Source organism: Salvia splendens, chromosome 1 (genome assembly GCF_004379255.2).
Source record: "Salvia splendens isolate huo1 chromosome 1, SspV2, whole genome shotgun sequence".
NCBI lineage: Eukaryota > Viridiplantae > Streptophyta > Magnoliopsida > Lamiales > Lamiaceae > Salvia > Salvia splendens.
This window is the reverse complement of record NC_056032.1, coordinates 15319479-15338782: the sequence shown is the minus strand read 5'-3', so window position 1 is coordinate 15338782 and position 19304 is coordinate 15319479. Positions and strand designations below refer to the sequence as shown.

The window sequence follows — 19304 nt, the reverse complement described above, 5'->3', positions numbered from 1 at the left end:
TTTGTACAGTCTGAACATGAAAGTACAAAGAAGTTCCGTTGACAATTCACACGGTCCGTGTGATATGTTCTAGATAGCATATTGGCTTCCACACGGGCTGTGTCTTTTCATCTGAGCCGCATGGTTCACTCGCGGTCCATGTGATTTTTTCTGGATTGATAGTGTCATTCTACGCGGCATGTGTGTGGTCCGTGTAACTTGTTTTTGGGTGAAATTTGGTTAAGGACATGTGCACAGTTTTTTGAGGTTCCAAACTTCATCATTTGTCCATTTTGCCTCGATCATGGCCTACAAGAGCAAACTTTATACTACAATGAGTTTCAAAATCGCTAAAAAGGTTGTATAAAACCTATGAGGAAAATAACTACTATTTTATTTGATCACATCGATAGCCGAGGAATTAAAAAGGAAGTTAGTGGGGTTTTAGTATTCGTCATTTTTTTGATCTAGTAACACAGCCCAGCCCACAACCGTCTTGAACAACTTTTACTAAAAACATAAGAGCATCGACAACGGTGAGCACACGCTCGTCCGTCCGTTCGTGCTAGCGGGTGGCACCGCTGTCTGCCGCTGCGCTCTTGCCGCTGCATCGAGCACGTCCGTGCCAGCGAGCAGCGTACGTGGCAGCTTCCTATTGGCCAAAGGCATAGCCGTTGGCAATTAAAATTTTTTTAAAAAAAAATCAGATTTTTAATTAAAAAATCTGATTAAAAATAAAAAAAAATATTTTTCCACTTCCCAAAAAATTATATCCGTTTTCTACCCATTTTTAATTTTTTTTTCAATTTTTTTCCTCAAAAATACACATTTTCATCTATAAATACCCCCACTTCCACACCAAAAAATTCACACCAAACTACACAATTCTCATCTACATTTTCTCATTTCCATTCTCAATTCTCAATCTTTCTTTCACTCTTACAACAACACAATGTCCGGCTCCGGCGATCACCCATCCGGCTCCCACGGTTGGAACCCTGATTGGTTCGGTTCACAACCGTTTCCTAGTCCGGAAACGGAATATTCGGCCTCTCCTCAAACCCAAGGTTCGCAAGTTCCGAGTGGCTACCAGCCTTACCCGATGGACGACCAAGATGCCCCCGAAGGGCAATACGGGTGGACACGGGGTGGACACCAGAGCCATCCGTACCTAGAGAGGGAGGGAGCGGCCCCTCTCAAACTTCTCCTCTTCCTACTCGCGGTGTTCGCACCCCGTACACTTCGGGGGAGATGGAGCAATTGTTCAAAGCGTTCTTGTCAATCTCCGAAAATCCAGAGGTTGGCACGAACCAATCCGGTGACCATTATTGGTGGCGCATCTGTCGCCGGCACAATCAAAACTGGCCGGCTGGAACAATCGAGCGCAACGAGAGTATGGTGCGCAACGCCATATACAAAGCCAACGAAGAAATCCAAAAGTTCCAGGGGTATTACCTCCAGGAAAAGCGGTCGGCGGGGAGCGGCCGGAGCGAGGTCGACATCATCAGTGCCGCGTTGGCGACCTACCAATCCATCAACTATAAGCCGTTCAAGTACCTCAACATTTGGCAGGAGACGCAGTCGCATCCGAAGTATAGGGGAGGCGTATCATCCTCCTCTAGCTCCTCCTCCAAACGGTCGAGGTCAGTATCATTATCCGACGCCGGCTCCGAAGATGTGGCTAGCCAACTTGCCGGAGCTAACTTGGGTAGCCCCGACGCCGGCCCGAGCGGTTCCCAACGCCGGCCGCAAGGAAGGAAGAAGGCGGCGGCCAACCGCCGTCGCGCCGCGACTCCATCCGCCCTCGCTCCCGAACCCGCTCCCGCTCCCTATGTGCCACCTCAACCTCCCACCAAATCGTTGTGGCGGATTTTGGCCCAAATCAATTTGGCCGATAGGTCAAATATGACCCCCGAGCAACTTCGATCGCATGTGGCGATGATACGGGGTCTCCGAAGAACATTGGGGCGGGCCCACATCCATACTCGTTGGCAAGAGTACGAATGTGAATGCTCTAAATGTCCTAAATAATTGATGCTGGCTATGCGCATTTGTGTGCAGAAGATCTTAAGTCCTCCCCTTAACCTCTCGGGCAAACCAGCTACATGTTCGTGTGCTTCAAATTTATTAATACTTCGCTAAGACGGTCGTTTTCTAGAATAGGTGAAGCGGCATTGACTTGAATTATTTACTTTCATATATACTTATTCAATTATGAAATGCCAGTAGTACTCTATAACTACTAGTTTCAATACATAATGATTAAATACATATTCATATATACTTATTAAGGATTTAATTATAGTTTGAAGATTGTTTTTTCAAAGTACTTCCTCCGTCTAGGATTAATTAGCATAACTTTTATTTTTCGTTCATTCACACTTAATTGACATCTTTACTTTTTACTTTCTTCATCGTACCTCAAGTGATTCGTATTTTTTTTGTCATCCCAACTAAAGTGATGCATTTCTTTTTTAGGCAAAAATCAACACTTTTTTTTATCAATCTTACTTTTTTCTCTTACATACTTTTTTCTATCACATACTTTATTTTCTTTTTTATTTAACCATTATACAACATTTCCTAAAACCGCATATCCAAAGAAGTGTCTCACTTGAGGTGGGATGAAGAGAATACTACTTTTTGTAGTGGACCTCACATTCCACTGACTAATATTACTCACATTTTATTATAAAATTGGTGGAATATTTGAATTTCTTTATTTCCAAAAATAATTAACAAGATAATCATTATTAGAATTTATTAACAATTAATGGAAATTTTTATTTATTTATTTAATGAGATAGTTATTGAAAATAAAACTGATTCATTATTTAACATATAAATTTATTAATTTTAGCAATAAATATTAGTATTATTATATATGTATTTGGAATGAATAGTGTAAATTAGATATGTGAGTGGCGTGGGGATGTGGAGGGAGGCGTCATACTGTGGTCGGGAATTATGATGTGGCGGAAAATTATAGGTAGGATGCATGAGTTGGGAATGTCCTATGTACTTCATGGGATAAAAACACTCACATATAGATAAGCAATAAATTTAATACCATTATATCTTAAAATATCTCTACTTTGTTAAAAAAATAAATAGTAATAGTTAAATTGAATAAATCTCCTTTAAGTTAATAGATCAAATTTTGAGTCATTATGTTTATTGACTAAATGAAGAATCGTTATAATTATCTAAAAATAAAAATTAAATATAATGAATCAATCTACCTAATCCTGCAAAATAAACATTCTATGTAACATGAACTCAATCACAAATCCAGGACTATGGGGCATGGGAAGCCGGACGAATTTCTACTCATGGCCAAATATACGATAAAGCTTCCCAGACTGAGAAGCTCTTTTTTAAATTAAACTTTGTAAGAGACGCATGAGTCTCATGTGTCTTTTATTTGAACCGATCGAGAGTCTAGATACATCAGATCAAAGACGCGTGAGATTCACGTATTTCATTAAAGTGAAAGAAACACAAGGCTTATGCGTTTCTTTAAAGTGAAAGACACATCAGACAGCGGCGGATCTAGGATTTTTTGTTTGAGGGTACGATAAATAATTATATATCTTCGAGTTTCAGAATCGGTTAATTATCTTCTCTTTAACATTTCATTGTTTTTTTTTAAAAAAGCTTCATTATCTAGACTTCCATTGTCAAAAATGAAAATTCTTATATTTATATATCATGGATAATTTATTTAAAATTTTATTTTTAATGATAAAACATCTTTTGGCTTATTTAAAAAGAATTTCAATAATTTTAAAAAAAATTAAAAAGATATGCATTAGAAATAGAAAAGATAAAAATATTATGTATTACAGGACGATTAAAATACTTTACAAAATATTTGAAAATGATTAAAGTAATCTAAATATATTAAAAAAGAAAATAAATACAAAAAAAAGTTTAAAATACAGAAATTTAAAAGGAATTAAGCTTGAAAATAGTGAAAAGATAAGGGAATTAAATATATTATATAAAATTAAAAAATGTTATATAAGAAAATAAAGGCATTAAATATTATAATGCATTAGGAATAATAAAAGGTAAAGAAAACGGATAAATCAAAGAGCAGAGAAAATAATGAAACGGGGTTGAGGAGACTCGAACTTAGGCTTGGCCGGAGAAACCCAGAGCATTCTACCGCTAGGCCATCAACTACAATTGCATATAATGGAATCCTATACAGTATTAATTCAAATATTTGGGGTACAGCTGCACCCTTTGTTCCCATGTTGATTGTTTTCATGTAGATTCGCCAGTGACATCAGGCTTATGCACCTCTCATAAAGCCATAATTTGAAGGAAAAAAAAAGCTTCCAAGATAAAGCTGAATGATAAAAGGACCCTAAAGTAATTTCGTCTGCGAAGTCATGACACCTATCAATTTTCAAGGTAGTTGTTCCATTGATTAGCGGCTTAGCGCTCAAGTCTCAAGATTATGAGAGGTATTAGTGTATTCAGTATAATGATGCTAATGAGAGGTACGATATTAGTAGTTTATTTAAGCAGTGTTCGGTTTCTAAGATAAAACAATATCAAGATATAATTTAGGATTTATTTGTAAGATTATTTTAGTTGGAAGATATTGACTATGACTAATTATCATATGGTTATTAATTTGTGACCGCTACAACACTGTCGGCGACCGCCGGCGCTCAGCGGCCGCCATATCTGTAGCGGTCCATTTCGGGAAATTTATGCATGGAATGAAGACACGCCCAGCGACCGCTGGACAAGGCGTAGCGACCGCTGGCCAGGGTGCAGCGGTCCGCCACAAAATAGCGGAGAGCAGATTTGCCCTAATTTTCTCTCCAAGATTTACCATATTTTGCAACACTTTTCCTTATTTTGAGGAGCTCGAATTTCTCCCTATATATAGCCCCTCAAGCTTCATCAAAATAATCCTCTTTTTGCAAAATATCCAGAGATTAAAAGTTAGAGTGCTTCATTTTGCAAGGAGTTGAAGAATGATTCAAGAACATCAAAGCTACAAGGATTCAACCTTTGGGTTTTATTTGCTTTAGTTTTATGTTCCAATTATTTTCTCTTCAATATATGTCTTTAGATTATTCTATCATGTGTAACTAAATTCATAGGATTTTAGGGATGTGTTAGTAACGACTTTGGTTATACAATTCTTTTTCTATTTAATATCCGTTTTGTTCTTACTTTGTTTCTTCCTTAATTTGTTGGATAATGCTTCACGTTTGAGTGACACATTCTGTGATGAATTAATATAACTTGCTATATAATCAAGAGAGAAGGTTGGCGAGTTAGATCCACTTAATAGACACTACAATTAGCTTCATTTAAAACGGCACTGTTAATTGAGAGTGAGGACTTTTCAAGGGTCTTAGGAGCTTTTAGGAGTTACGTATTTAGGATTGACAACCCTAATGTTTGTAACCAACGTTTGCATCGCATGAACATAGACTAGGTGACTCGTTCTATCAAAGTAAGAACTGTGCTAGGGTATTGTAGTTGGAATTTGTATAACCATAACTGTGAACGCACATCCCTGGAATTCCCTTATCTCGATACTTTTATCTTCGAGATTTATTTGCAATTAGTTGTTTATTTGTTTTCAATTGTTCTTTGTTTTCAAAAATTCAAAAAATCTTTCGGTTTTCCAAATAGCAATTGAGTTTTAGTATAGGGTAGCCAGTCTGTGATTGTTTTCCCCGTGATCGATATCCGGTACTGACCTTTACTATACTATTCCTACTCTGTATACTTGCAAGTATTTATAGTGCTAATAAAAAGTGCATCAGTGGCCATCATATAGGAGACTCACTCTAGAGTTCCTAAGCACACTCAAGGTGCACAAGAATCGATGTACCCGCACCCCCGAGAGCATTGACTTCCGCCTAGGCAACCGCAACCGCCACCGCAACCATTCACTAACCATGTAGGAGCTTTGTGTGGTGTTCCATTGCTTCGATCACAACCCCGATAAAGAGATTGATTATGATTACTTCGATGTTTGAGGTGCGATGACTACGGAGAGGGAAGATCATGAGCCGGGCTACGCCAAGTCCTCATCCACCCGCAACACCGTTTTGAGGTAACTCCACCGGGCCATGACCCAACTTATGTTTGCAAGGATTGATGGTGGGAATGTGTCCCAAACCGAGCTCAATGTCATGTGGTGTCTTCTCACCAATAGGGGGTTCAACTTTGGAATCTTCTTCACTCTCTACGTTGACCGGATTTCCAAGAAGGACGTGGGAGTTATTTGTTGCGGGGGATTGATCATGGCGCTTGCTGAACATTTTGGCATCTCGACCGCGGGGTTCGCCGAGGGTATGGGGGAGAGATTCATCACTTACAAGGTGCTCTTCTCGATGGGGCTTTTGAAGACCGATTCTAGCGGTCAAGGATTCTTTTTGCAATTGGATCGGGATCACTTTCCCGTTCCCATTCCCCATTTGACCAAGATCGAGAAGTGGGAGAACCAATCCAATTGGAAGCTCAACACTCCCGCCCACCGGAGATCCATCGAGGCCAACCCCGTTAATGGGGAGTTTAGGAGGAGGAACATTCCTTCCCGCATCCCCGTCTTTGATCCCGAAGATGACTCCGCCTTCGATGCCATCGAGAATTATCATAAGGATGTGGAGCATTCATAAAATCAAGGGAGTGGGACGCCACCTCCACAAGAAGAAGAAGAAGAAGAAGAAGAAGAAGAAGAAGAAGAAGAAGAGGAGGAGGAGGAAGAGGAAGTGGAAGCACACCGCCGCCGTGCTAGGGCCAACCACCGCCATGGAAGGCCTAACGCCAATGAGGAGTTTCAAGCCAACACCTCCGCCCAATTAAGAGATATGTTCTCCTACATGCAAAATATGTCCAATACTTGGGACAATAGATGGGCGGAGCAACAACAAGAGAATGCCTACAACCGCCAAGGATGGCGGCACAAGGCGAGTGGCGGACGGCGGAGCAAAACTTTCGGGAGCATCAACGGCTAGAAGATGTTCATCAACATCAACAAATCGCCGAGCTCCAAAGGATGGCCGACGAGGCTCGAGAGGAGCGCCAAACCATGAGTGGCGACATCGCTTATCTTATTGGTGCATTCGACGACCTCAACACTCGTTTCCTTCCTCCTCCTCAAGAATGAAGAAGTCAAGCTCGTGACTTTAAATGAGCACTTGTATCATTATTTTACACTGTTGTAAATAAGTTTGGGGGGATGAAGTGGTGGACCGTGAGTTTAGGTTTTTATTTTTAGGGTTTTAGTTTAGTTTTTATTTTTAAAATCCCGAAGATGAATCCATGTCATGAACTTAACATGAAGAACTTAGAAACACGCATGCTTAGGGACACATTAGACCAAGTTTCCTATGATATGAACTTCTTTTCATCTTTGATTAAGTATGGCTTGACGTTTTGATATGATGGTTTGGTGAAAAGGTGCATAATTAGTGAATTGTTTGTTCGTCTTTAATCATGTTTATACCTTGTGAGATTTGAGCCTAATTTCTTTATTGTGTGATTTATCTACATTCATGTATATGTTTCTAAAACTTGCTCCTAGTCTGCCTAAGTTTACATAGTGTTTAAGTTGATGAAGGAGGATGTTAGACCATATTTTCTTAGCTACTTTTATTCCCAATTTTTCGACCCTCTCAAAAATTTTCCCTTTGGAGCCAACTTTTGAACCTTTTAGCCTATTTTTTGGAAGCCAAATAAATGGGGATAATTTCTTGGGTTAGTTTAGTTTTTATTATCTTTTGTAAAGGAATTGGAGAGATAAGAAAGTTATAAAAAGTAGTGTGCTTAAATGTAGAAAAGTGCAAGTTGAGAAATTAAAAAAAAATCAAAATTTGTGTTTGATCTAGACAGGCTGCTTATGAAAAAGAAAGAAAAGAAAAAGAAAAAGAGAGAGAGAGAGAAAGGTTGTGAAAAGAAAAGAAAAATCAAATGATTGGAAAGTGAGTAGAAGGAGAAAAATAAGTGTTAACATGTCTTGGGTTATTAGAAAAGTGGAGTCATTTTAACTCTACTTGGAATATTTTTATGTTTGAGTCATTTTTTAGCCAAATATTCCTCACCTACCAAAGAGCCTACATTACAACAAAAAATAAAGACCTTTCGGACTTTTGATGCTTAATCACATCTAGTAGATGAGGGATTAGACTTTGAGCAAGCCTATGGTAAACTTTGCATGAAGCATGATTTGAGTGCTTATACACATTATCCTTATACACTTTGAGAGTGAGAGATAAATCGTTTTCCATCTTTGGAAGTTTACCACATGTGAGTGCATGAATTCAAGGTGTTCCACGAGTTAGTAATGAAAGTGCACTAATAAGCCTTGCTTGATTTGATTGCGTTAATACATACTTGATCTATATTTTTCATACTTTGAGGCAATTATGACGTCTAGTCCTTGTGCATTCTCTGCGTCTATTCTTGTGTCTTTTATGTTTTGTTCGAGGACAAACAAAAAATGTAAGTTTGGGGGAGTTGATACGCTCGGATTTTGCAAGGTTTTAAGGCCATTATTTGCTTCATTTTGAATGTCAAAGCTGCATTACATGTCCATTATTTGTATATTTTATCTATTTTGGCATTTTGACATGTTTTGTGAGAAATGTGCATATTTGTGCCTAAAAAAAGAGTCAAAACGCGCAGTTGGAAATCTGGAGATTCTGGGTGCGTCCAGCGGCCGCTGCAACACCACTTGCGCCCGCCGGCGCCCAGCGACCTCCAAGCCAGCAGCGGTCCGCTCCGGGAAAATTGTGCATGGAATGAAGACACGCCCAACGACCGCTAGGAAGGGTGTGGCGACCGCTACAAAGAGTCCATAAAGTTACGGGATGATAGTCGGCGACCGCTGAAACAGATAGCAGTCGTGTGCCGCCACGTCGACTGCTAGCTGGCACGGCGCTGCTCGATGCATCAAGCAGCGCCGTGCCCGCGGCGGCGAGCCTCGTTCTCGCCGCTGGCATGGATGGCGGCCTTCTTCCCCACCAGTGTTGCGGATGCTCTTAAACACCATATAACTTATTGAATTGTTTGTCTACACAAAACAAATCACCTTCTAATTCGAAATTAAATCTACTCCCTAATTTCATCTCAACACCGAAAGGAGTAACTTTTGACTACTTCGGCCGTGGTGATGATTCGTACACAGTGAAAAACAAAAACAGCAATTGATGTTCTCATTTCGATGTTGCTGCTTTTGCATACAAGAATAAGCAAACAAACAAAACAAGCTCAGTTGAAATAATTGAATTCATAATTCATCCTCTTCTCCATTTTCTTCCCCAATCTCTGCCCATCAATGGCAAATTATCATAATTAAGCCTGACACACCCTCACCTACACGCACGCACGCACCACTTCTCTCTCTCTACAACTACACATACACACATGGCTGTTAATCGTTTCCGCATCTGAAGCCTGAAGATCCCTAACTTTTCACTGTAACTTGCATGTGTGTGTATGCGCGCTCATTTCCCCATCCCTAATTGAAGAACCTAGGTGTTTTTCTCTTTTATTTATGCATAATGCTGTGAATCCACCTTCACTCACAAACGCCTTCGCATTATTGCTGGAAACTCAGTTTTTGGCACCTATCTAGTTTGAATTTCATGCTGTGATTTGAAATTTATGACTTCTGAGATCTTCAAGCTGCGCCTTTTAGGCCTAATTTTTTGTTTGGAGATCTCGCCTCAGCACAGTTTGTGATAATTCGTATGGCATTCTGTATCAGATCCTCATTTTTATCTATCTTTGAAAAGTTGAAAATATTTGAAATTCACTTCACTTTTTTTATCTTCTTCGTGTAATTTGCTTGATTTGATCACCTGAGAAGGAAAAAAAGGGGGGAGGGTGGAGAAATTCGGAAAGCCAGAATGTGGAAGCAATTTCTGAATAAGCTCCCGCGGAAATCCCAGAAATCGGCTCTAGATTCGGCCAGAAACCCTAATTTGGATGCGGGTTCGGGCCGGGCCTGCACTGGCAGCTCTGCTACGAAACGGGCTTCGGCTGCGGTGTTCCCAGCCAGCGTGATTTCGGGTATCGAGCCATTGCTTGCGTTTAAAGATGTTTCAAACTCAGAGAAGATGAATCTGTTCATTAGTAAGTTGAGTCTTTGCTGTGTTGTGTTTGATTTCACTGATCCGGCTAAAAATGTTCAAGAGAAGGAGCTTAAACGAGCTACATTGCTCGAACTAGTCGATTTTGTATCCGAAAACCCCCCGAAATTCTCAGAGCCCTCCATCTTAGCTTCTTGCAAGATGTGTTCCATTAATTTGTTTCGTGTTTTCCCACCCAAATGTCGGTCGAGATGCACAAGCTCCGGTGAAAATGAAAACGACGATGAGCCCACGTTTGATCCTGCGTGGTCACACTTGCAGCTGGTATATGAGTTCTTGCTCAAGTTTCTGACCTCGTCTTCTTTGGAAGCCAAAGCGGCTAAGAAGTATGTGAACAATGATTTCATATCTAGGATCATTGATTTGTTGGAGTCTGAGGATCCGCGGGAGAGGGATTGTTTGAAGGCGATTCTGCACAGAATCTACGGGAAGTTTATGATTCATAGGCCTTTTATTCGAAAGTGCATAAGCAATGTGTTCTATAGATTCGTGTTTGAGGTGGAGAAGCATAATGGTATTGCAGAACTATTGGAGATTTTCGGGAGTGTAATCACGGGATTTGCTCTTCCTTTAAAGGAAGAACATAAGGTATTCTTCTGGAGGGCATTGATTCCCCTGCATAAGCCGAAGTCACTAGGGGTTTACTTTCAGCAGCTCTCGTATTGTGTAAATCAGTATGTTGAGAAAGAGCCGAAGCTGGCTAGCCACTTGATTCAGGGGCTGCTCAAGTATTGGCCTATTACAAATAGCCAGAAGGAGGTTATGTTTCTAGGCGAGGTGGAGGAGATTCTTGAAGTAATCAGCATGAGTGAGTTCCAAAAAGTGATGGTTCCGTTGTTTTGTCGCATCAAGCACTGCATAAATAGCTACCACTTTCAGGTATATCCTTCCATTCTTGATCTTATGAATCTGTTAGCTTCATTTACTCACTATGATGGCACATGCGATATTTGTGTGAATATTAATTATGATCTGTAGTTTTGAGGCGTGCCATAAGTATCCATATTTATGAATTATGATGAAGTGAAAGATTACGATGGGCAACGAAGAGGCATTTAATTTCACTATTTCTTATCCTGTATGATATTAAGCATTATCGGATTCATGATGCTTGAGTTCTACTCTTGATTAGTGTTACCTGATTTCAAAACCTTAATTTTCTCCATCATATCATAAACAGATTTGAAAGAATTCTATCACTTTGTCTACTCTCTGGACATTAGTTTGTTTCGACCCAATTTCCTAACAAAATCATTCTCTACAAATATGATCGTATAAGGAAACTTAAAGATGGTAGCTTTCGCACCACTTTAAGTTTTCTGGCTAAACCTTTGCTTGAGATGTATTAGGACCTGTCAGATTGGTCTAGCCAGAAAACTTCTACTCTGAAAATTTGTGTTAACTTTTATACCAATGAAATGACTCAACTTTTACTCTCTCCTTTACGCTGCAGGTAGCCGAAAGGACTCTCTACCTCTGGAACAATGACCAGATCCTTAGCCTGGTTGCTCACAATCGGCAAGTTATACTACCGATAGTATTCCCAGCTCTGGAAGCCAATGCTCAAAACCACTGGAACCAGGCGGTACTAAACCTAACCATGAACTCAAGAAAGATGCTGACAGAAATGGACAACGCCCTAGTATCAGCTTGCATCTCCAATAACCAAGAGCAGCAAGAGAGAGTGAGCTCCTTGGCCGAGAAACGGAAGCAGGTCTGGGAGCACCTGGAGAGCACGGCCAGTCTCCAGCCGATGATGGCCAGGAACACTGCCGTTCTGGTAACTCATTGAACCAACCAGCTCTACATCCTGGTAATATATTCTTCAGCTCCATCTCAGGTGCCTGTTGCAAAGTCTGTCGTTCTTGTGGCTGCGGGGGCTGGGTGATCGAGATGGCATCATCGTGGTGTTACAAAATCTCTTCTTTCTGCTTTTAGAGATGGCATGGGCAGTGATCTCCAGTGGATAGTGTAAAGTAACATCTTTTGTCAGCTCTTCTGCTTCTTCTTCTTGGTTTAGACTGGATATTGTTGGCATTGTATCTTTGAAAGTAGCTTTCATAATCTACAATCTTACTCTGCCATTTGTGTCTGTTTGTATGAAAATATATAGAGAAATGTTTGAAATTATCTCCACTGCTCTATCATCTCATCTCCTTTTTCTTTTCTTCCATTTTATTTTATTTTATTTTATTTTATTTTATTTTATAAATGTCCTCAAGTTCATTTTTGGTTAAAAATATGCAATTACGCGTTGAAACTGTCGAGGGAATGCCCACATGTTTTGTTTACCTTTTAATTCCGACTAGGAGTATTTTTATTGATATTAGATTGTATATAGCTCAAAATATATTGTGTATATATTTAATAGTACGAGCTTGACTTAGGAAGTTTATAATGCCCCATGTGTTCTCCCTTTCTTAGTCCACGGCTGCCAGCTAAAGCAAAATTATTTATTTTCGATCATAATTGCATAAAGACCATTATCAAATTTATTATTCTTTTTTGTCTAGAATGGTATGCTTTTGGCTTTCGAAATAAGCAATCTTGACCAAGAAAGTAGTTATGCATCAAATCAATATACTCCTTAACCAAGTCCATTCCAATTTGCAAACTTTAGAGACAAAATTCTCTATATGCATTTATGGGAAAATGATAGGCTACATACCTTATACGGTGCTCATATATGATATGTAGCATATCATTTCCTTACAATTACGTTTGCTGCCCTAATTTATTTAGACTCAAGAAACGAATGTCACAAAAGATCTATGCATTCTAACTAGGTTTTCTTTGGTTGGTAAACTAACAAGGTTTTAAGCCTCGATAGTCATAAATCTCAATCTAGCACCCTATCAGTAAATGAATGAATAAGATAAGAGATAAGTTCCGTCAAATCGTGTTCGTTTTATATAAATTTGAATGCCATAGAAGATCAAATTGTAAAATAAGAATCATGAACTAGTGTATACACCATACAATGGTGACTATAGTACCATATATCCCCAATGAAAACAATCAACACTAAACTAATATAGTTCCCTATGCAAACCTGAAATGTTCCAGACAATCTACCATGTTCCAATGAAGATAAAAGCAGCATAGAAGCTTGGATCCAGAATATTTTTGATCATTTCTGTTGGGGCAGCCTTTGGACAACCACCTGCAACAAGCAAATAGGTAGCTCAGTTTCTGCCGAAACAATGAAAAATTCATAAAAGTAGTTTCAACAATATTCTTGAGTTGACAATATCAACAAGATGCAGTTTCTTGACGATGTATTGATATGTACTGAAGTTTACTCCAGCTCGATTCACACCTTATAATTCTTATTACTAAGTAAGTTCCGTATCTCTTTCCACGCAACAAATTTCAAACAAAAGGAGTGCACGATAAGAGAGAAATTAACTTGGAGTAAGATGCCACAGCATTACCTTTCCAGAGTTCTCTTTATTTCCTACAATAGTTTGACATGCAAGCCTCCAAGAGTCCGGTTTCTGTGAGAAATACAAATATAGACTCAAATATGCAAACAAAAAGACAAAAGAGAACTAAAATTCTGAAAATAAGGAAATATTTTGCTATATTACATTAATAATACTATATTCACATAATTCACAAGAAAATTGACAGCCCTTAAGTGATCATATATTGCAATACAAATGAAGTTAGAAAGTGGAGGGGGAGTAAAAACAAGAAGATCATGGTAACACATGCCTTTTTGAGATATCGAAGCTCTGTATTCGTTCTCTCATTCAGGAGATCCTTTCCATCGATAATCTACAGGTCAGATAAACCATTTGCTCATAAGTATATTTCAGTAAAATCTAAGGTCCAACTAATTGGAAATTTAATACTCAATAATCTAAATTGTTCTCGGTCTCCTTTGGCATAGACAAGGACAATAACTTTCACTACGTTAGTTTAATTGCAACTTTGCAAGTAGCTTTATTCTCATGAACTGAATCTTCTACTTACACTCAGCATATCTTACATGCCCGCATCCCACTACTCTTTTTCACCACCAGAAACTGATTGACACGCGTTATCAATCGATTAAGAATTTCACAGTGCATCAAAGCAATGAACTATGCAATTACACCCATTGGTCATCATGGCATTACGTTCGTCTTATCAAAACCACTAGCATCTTAACCAACTAAGTAACTGCGTAATGCCAAGGCTCTAAGCCTCTAAGCATAAGCAATAAGAGTAGAACACGAAGCTCCTCATCTTACCTCGACTATACAAGTTCCACAGCTTCCACCACCTCCACAATTCATTAGTTTCCCCTGGTGTAAAAGAAAGACTAACTGGAGTTAGAAAAAGTAAAATAAGCCGACCATGAGGCCTTCTGTTTCTACCATTCAGTCAAACCTACTCCACGTGCTATCTATAAACAATGATATCTTGATTCCTAAAATACACTAATCCAACGGATTAAGCGATCAAATGAAGCTACCATGAGCATACACGAGAAGAAAAAATAGACATTTAGCTTACATAAATGGCGTAAAGTTCAATTTTGTTATCCAACATTATGTTCCTCAGCAGCTTCTCTCCACTTATGGATTTGGCTCTGTTTACTGCATCTCCTGATTTAGGCTACAAATCAACGAAGAATAATTACTAAATTATTCATAAACAAATCGACAATCGCCATTAAAACCCCCAATTCGGTTTCACATTCCTAATTTCATCAATCCAACGCTTGTGAAGTAGAAATGACTATGAATTAGCGTGAATCGGCTCAATTTAGAGATATAACTGATGTGCGTAATGATCGCAGCATGAGAGCGAGAGAGATAGTTATACGCACACCAAGGAATTCTAGCTCGATCTCAGGTTGTTCCGAAGGTGCGGTGGAGGTTTCCGGCAACGCAGCGGCGGAAACGGAAAAGCTTCTGGTTGTAGAAGGAAATGCGGCGGAGGTGCGGTGGTTGGAGGTGACGCTGGAGAGTTCCGGTGGGCGGAGTGACACGTGGCAGAAACTCATGGCAGCCATACTGCATGAGAGAAAAGCATTCAATCACTATCCTTCGCAGCCCAGTTTATAATTTTAGTATTTGTGGCTAAAAAAATTCAAGATTTTCAGATATTATTTTAAAAATTTAAAATAATAATACTCCCTCGATCCTAAAAAGTTTATGACTTAATATTTTAGGACTTAATATTTTTTAATTTTCGCCTATCTCACGTAGTCTGTGACATGCTAAACTATGTAAAATATCGTACTAACTTTTTCATACCTATTTTTACATTTCATAAAATTTTTGCTAGTTCAAAACATCTACCTTCATCCCAACTAAGATGATACACTTTCCTTTTTAGTTTGTCATAATTAAGATAACACATTTTTATTTTTATTTTTAGTAACTTTCTATCTCAAATTAATACACTCAACCACCTTTTTCTTTCTCCTATTAAATATTCAACTCTTTTTCTCTCGTTATTTAATGCTTACCCTCACTCTTTCTCTCTCCAAGTAATCACATTATCCAATAACTCCTAAAATCTCATACCAACTAGTAAATGTGTCATCTTAGCGGCGGGACGGATGGAGTATATTTTATGGGATGGAGGAAGTAGTAACTTTTAGTTTATACTCCATTCGTCTGTCATTAGGAGTCTCATTTATTGACGACACGAGTTTTAAGAAATGTTAAGAAAAGTTAGTGGAATAGGGGTTACATTGTATATATTAGTTTTAAATAAAATGTGAGTGGAATGAGTTAGTGGAAGGTGGAACTCTATCACCATTTATGGTAAAAAATGAACTGAAACTCCTATTCATAGACTGATTAAAATGGCAAAATGGGACTCCTATTTACAGACCGAGTGTAACACCCCGACTTTTTCTACCCTTTTTATTTGTTCTCGTAGTGACATCGTTTGTGTACCTGAAAATTTCTGCCTTTGTTTCTTTTATCGAGAGAAGGATTTTACTTTTGTGCCAAATAATTATTCTCTCCTAGCCCAATTTGAAGCCACTTACTATGAACCAAAAACACATTTTTATTTTTATTTTTATTTTTTTTTCTTGAGCCCATTCTCATTCGAAACCCAATCACCCGAAGAGAATAAAAACCGCAGATTACTCCCCTCAACTTTTAGTTACTAGATTTTTGGCCATGATCTTCTGCATCGCTGAAAAATAGGAACAAATCTCTTTAACAAACCCTAAAATAAAGCTGTGGTATATGTATATGCACATTTAGAGAAGAAATACGTTTGTTTTGTTTCTGGAATTGGGAACGGGAAGAGAAGAGAAATCAATACAACAGTTACTACTCATCAGATCAGCCAAGCATCGTTGGAACTCACGAAAAATTTAACGGGTAGACTAGAGAGAGGAATGTGAAGATAGGGATCTGAAATTTTTTTGGATTTTCCTTTTGAAGAGAGAGTGACGGCAACGTGGAGTGACTGGAGGGCTGATCGGACAGGGGCGAGTGAACTCCGAGAGCGGAAGGATGATGGCAGCGGGGCGGTAACGATCCAGCAACGGCGACGGCGGCGCAACGGAGAGAAGCTAGAGCGAAAGGCGACGGAGGCAGCGAGCTCACCGCCGTGATTTCAGTGTGAGCGGTGGTGACTTGGACAGATGGCGGCTCGCGGTCTTGAATCTCCAGCAACCGTGAAATATAACCCACCCGAGAGTGGAGGAGTTGGCCAATGGCACGCCGTTGATAGAAACGAACAGGAAAATCAAGTGACCTATCATCATCCCGTTCAAATATGAAAAGGCACCCATTGAATATCACTATGTGAGCTGCAAGGGGTTTGCGTATATATATAGAAAAAGGTTGAAATTAGGCATCTTTTGGTGTGTGTAATGTGCGTATGAGTAGAGATGGAACGGGATGAAGACAAAGTTGCCGGCCGGAGAATGTGAAATTGTGGAAGAAAGAGAGGGAGGAGATGACGGAGACAGAGGCGCGGTGGATTCGACACAAGAAGGCGCGAAGGAGATAGAAACGGCGAGGCGTGACGTTCTGGATCAGCGGCCAAGACGAGCAGCGAAGGTGCTGTGATAGAGACGGTGAGGAGAAAGAACGGTGGCAGCGGCAATGTCGAGTTTTGCCGGAGAGAAGAAGCGAGGGAGAAAAGAAAGTTGCTGCTCAAATTTGGAGATTTGTTCCTCTAAATGTTAAGATAGAAGAGAGGGAAACGAAAAGATAGGTGGAAGAGAGAAGAAGAAGAAGGAAAAGAATTTGGAAACTTCAAAATCCTTGGATATCACGTGAGGTGAGAAAAGTTGAAGTTTTGGGCCTTTTTTTAAAAAAAATGTATGGACCATGTGAATTAATTTATAGATATGGGCCTATTGTTTTTAGTAAATGAGATGGATTGGAGTACATTAAATCAAAGGGTGACTCTATGCACGCTTCTCGAGAACGGAATAGAACACAAGTTAAAGCTTTAAACGAACGGGGTGGGCTTTCTAACTAAGTATTTCGTGGGCTTTCGAACTAAAGTATTTTCAAGAGCTTTCGTTTTAATATATCGGTTTGAGCATCATGTTATGTGTGATTGATTTATTATAATTATTCCAATGCTGAGGCGAGATATGTGATCAAAGTGAAAGTGTTGTTGCGCATGTTATGCGGTGCTATGTGTTGATTTATTGTGTGATATTATAAATTGCTTGGCTTTGTTGATGCGATGTGAATTGATGCTTGACCTTGACAGAAAAGTGATTTGTGTTTCAAATACATTTTTGAAGAAAATAAAGTTTACAAAGGGAATGTCATGCCATGTTTTTGTTTTGAGAAATGCCTATCTGCTTGTTTAACAAGGGAGTTGTCCCTACTAGACCTATTGAAATCGAATTCGGGTCTGACTAGGGAGTGAGTCCCTACTCCGGCTAGTGTATACCAATGGGGATCGTGAGCCGTCTTTTGGGTTGGCCGGTCCAGTGATTGAGTTTGCGGCCACATTCTCGTTTCACATTATGGTGTTGATGTTGATGAAATTGATGTTGATGTTGATGATTGTTTAATGGGGAGTGAGTCCCTACTATGAGTTTAATCGAATTTGGGTCCTAGCAAGGGTGCGTCCCCACTCGGACTAGTGTACACGATGAGGACCGTGAGTCATCGAACGAGTTGGCCGGTCTTCGTGCTCGTGGAAAGTGGCCCCCTTACACGGCACCCTAAAGAACAGATAGGGCAGTTTCTTAAATAAATCAAGGAGAAATGGTTGTGTTTTGAAATGATGAGGAAATGATTTGAGGATGAGTTGAAAGTTTGTGTTTGAGATATTTTTAGTGTCTCGGGCCTTTTCAAGTTAAAACCCTGAGGTCGCTCAATGGTGGCATGATATAACTGTTTTTATAAAATTGTTTCGGCATGAGTCCGCTGAGTGCATCAAGTACTCAGCCATGCATATGTTTTCCCTATGTGCAGGTTGAGCGGTGACGAGCGCGGTGGGTGTTGAGCATGAAAGTGAAGAAGATACTAAATAAAATTTTCTGAATATATTATGTCTTCATACGTAATAGTATTCTACTCTCGAATGCTTCCGCTGAATATTGTTTCTTTTGCCAAGTATTGTTGAGATAATATTTATTTCTAGTTGCTGATTGTTGAAATGATACTCTGATTTTATTTGAGCTATTCTAACTCATTTTGAGCTATGGTCGAGTTGTGTTGATTTCCCCATTTCTTCCCCGCTTCTTTAACCCTCACCTAGTCGCGATCAACTGTGTTTTCTATCCTTAGAAAATGCGGGCGTGACACCGAGGGAGTACTAAATACTATATTCATGTGTAAATATTTTTGCTAAGTTAATGGAAGACATGTACTTTTAAAGAAATTATACTTGCAATATAGGTATTGGTGATATAGAGTTTTGAATCACCAATATTCACTCCATCCTTTCACCATTTAAAGTTTTACAATATTTAACACGAGTTTTAAAAATATAAATGAAAGTATTGGAAAAAGTTAATGGATTGTAGCTACTACTTTGTTAGAACATCCTCATCCACCTTCATTCATTTTTAATTCATTGCTCTTCCGCAAGAGAATACTCTTACACTATTCAAGGGTCTCGCCATTCTATTATTCAATTTAAATACTTCAATTACTAAAAACATTTTCACAATATTAAAATGCATTCAAAATACCCGAAATACTATTACAAATTACTAAAAATTAAAAATTACATAATTAAAATCCTAAAAAT

At 39.1% G+C, this 19304-nt stretch overlaps 2 protein-coding genes across 3 annotated transcripts; one reads left to right on the top strand and one right to left on the bottom strand.

Annotated features, from left to right (window-relative positions):
- The first annotated feature begins 9194 nt into the window (after positions 1-9194).
- Positions 9195-12245, top strand: LOC121743894 (serine/threonine protein phosphatase 2A 57 kDa regulatory subunit B' kappa isoform-like). The gene is made up of 2 exons (XM_042137283.1): positions 9195-10994; positions 11569-12245. Exons 1-2 carry the CDS (start codon positions 9873-9875, stop codon positions 11905-11907), a joined length of 1461 nt encoding a protein of 486 aa, XP_041993217.1. The 5' UTR covers positions 9195-9872; the 3' UTR covers positions 11908-12245.
- A 753-nt stretch (positions 12246-12998) lies between these two features.
- LOC121743905 (photosynthetic NDH subunit of subcomplex B 3, chloroplastic-like) lies at positions 12999-15167 on the bottom strand. Of its 2 annotated transcripts, none has more exons than XM_042137294.1 (6): positions 14884-15167; positions 14619-14720; positions 14354-14407; positions 13833-13895; positions 13550-13612; positions 12999-13278 (listed from the first exon to the last, which is right to left on the bottom strand). In XM_042137294.1, the coding sequence occupies exons 1-6, from the start codon at positions 15118-15120 to the stop codon at positions 13246-13248; spliced, it is 552 nt and encodes a 183-aa protein (XP_041993228.1). In that variant the 5' UTR covers positions 15121-15167; the 3' UTR covers positions 12999-13245. The 2 variants fall into 2 exon arrangements, with proteins under 2 accessions (XP_041993228.1, XP_041993234.1); XM_042137300.1 differs by having other exon boundaries at positions 14935-15164.
- Between the last annotated feature and the right edge of the window lie 4137 nt (positions 15168-19304).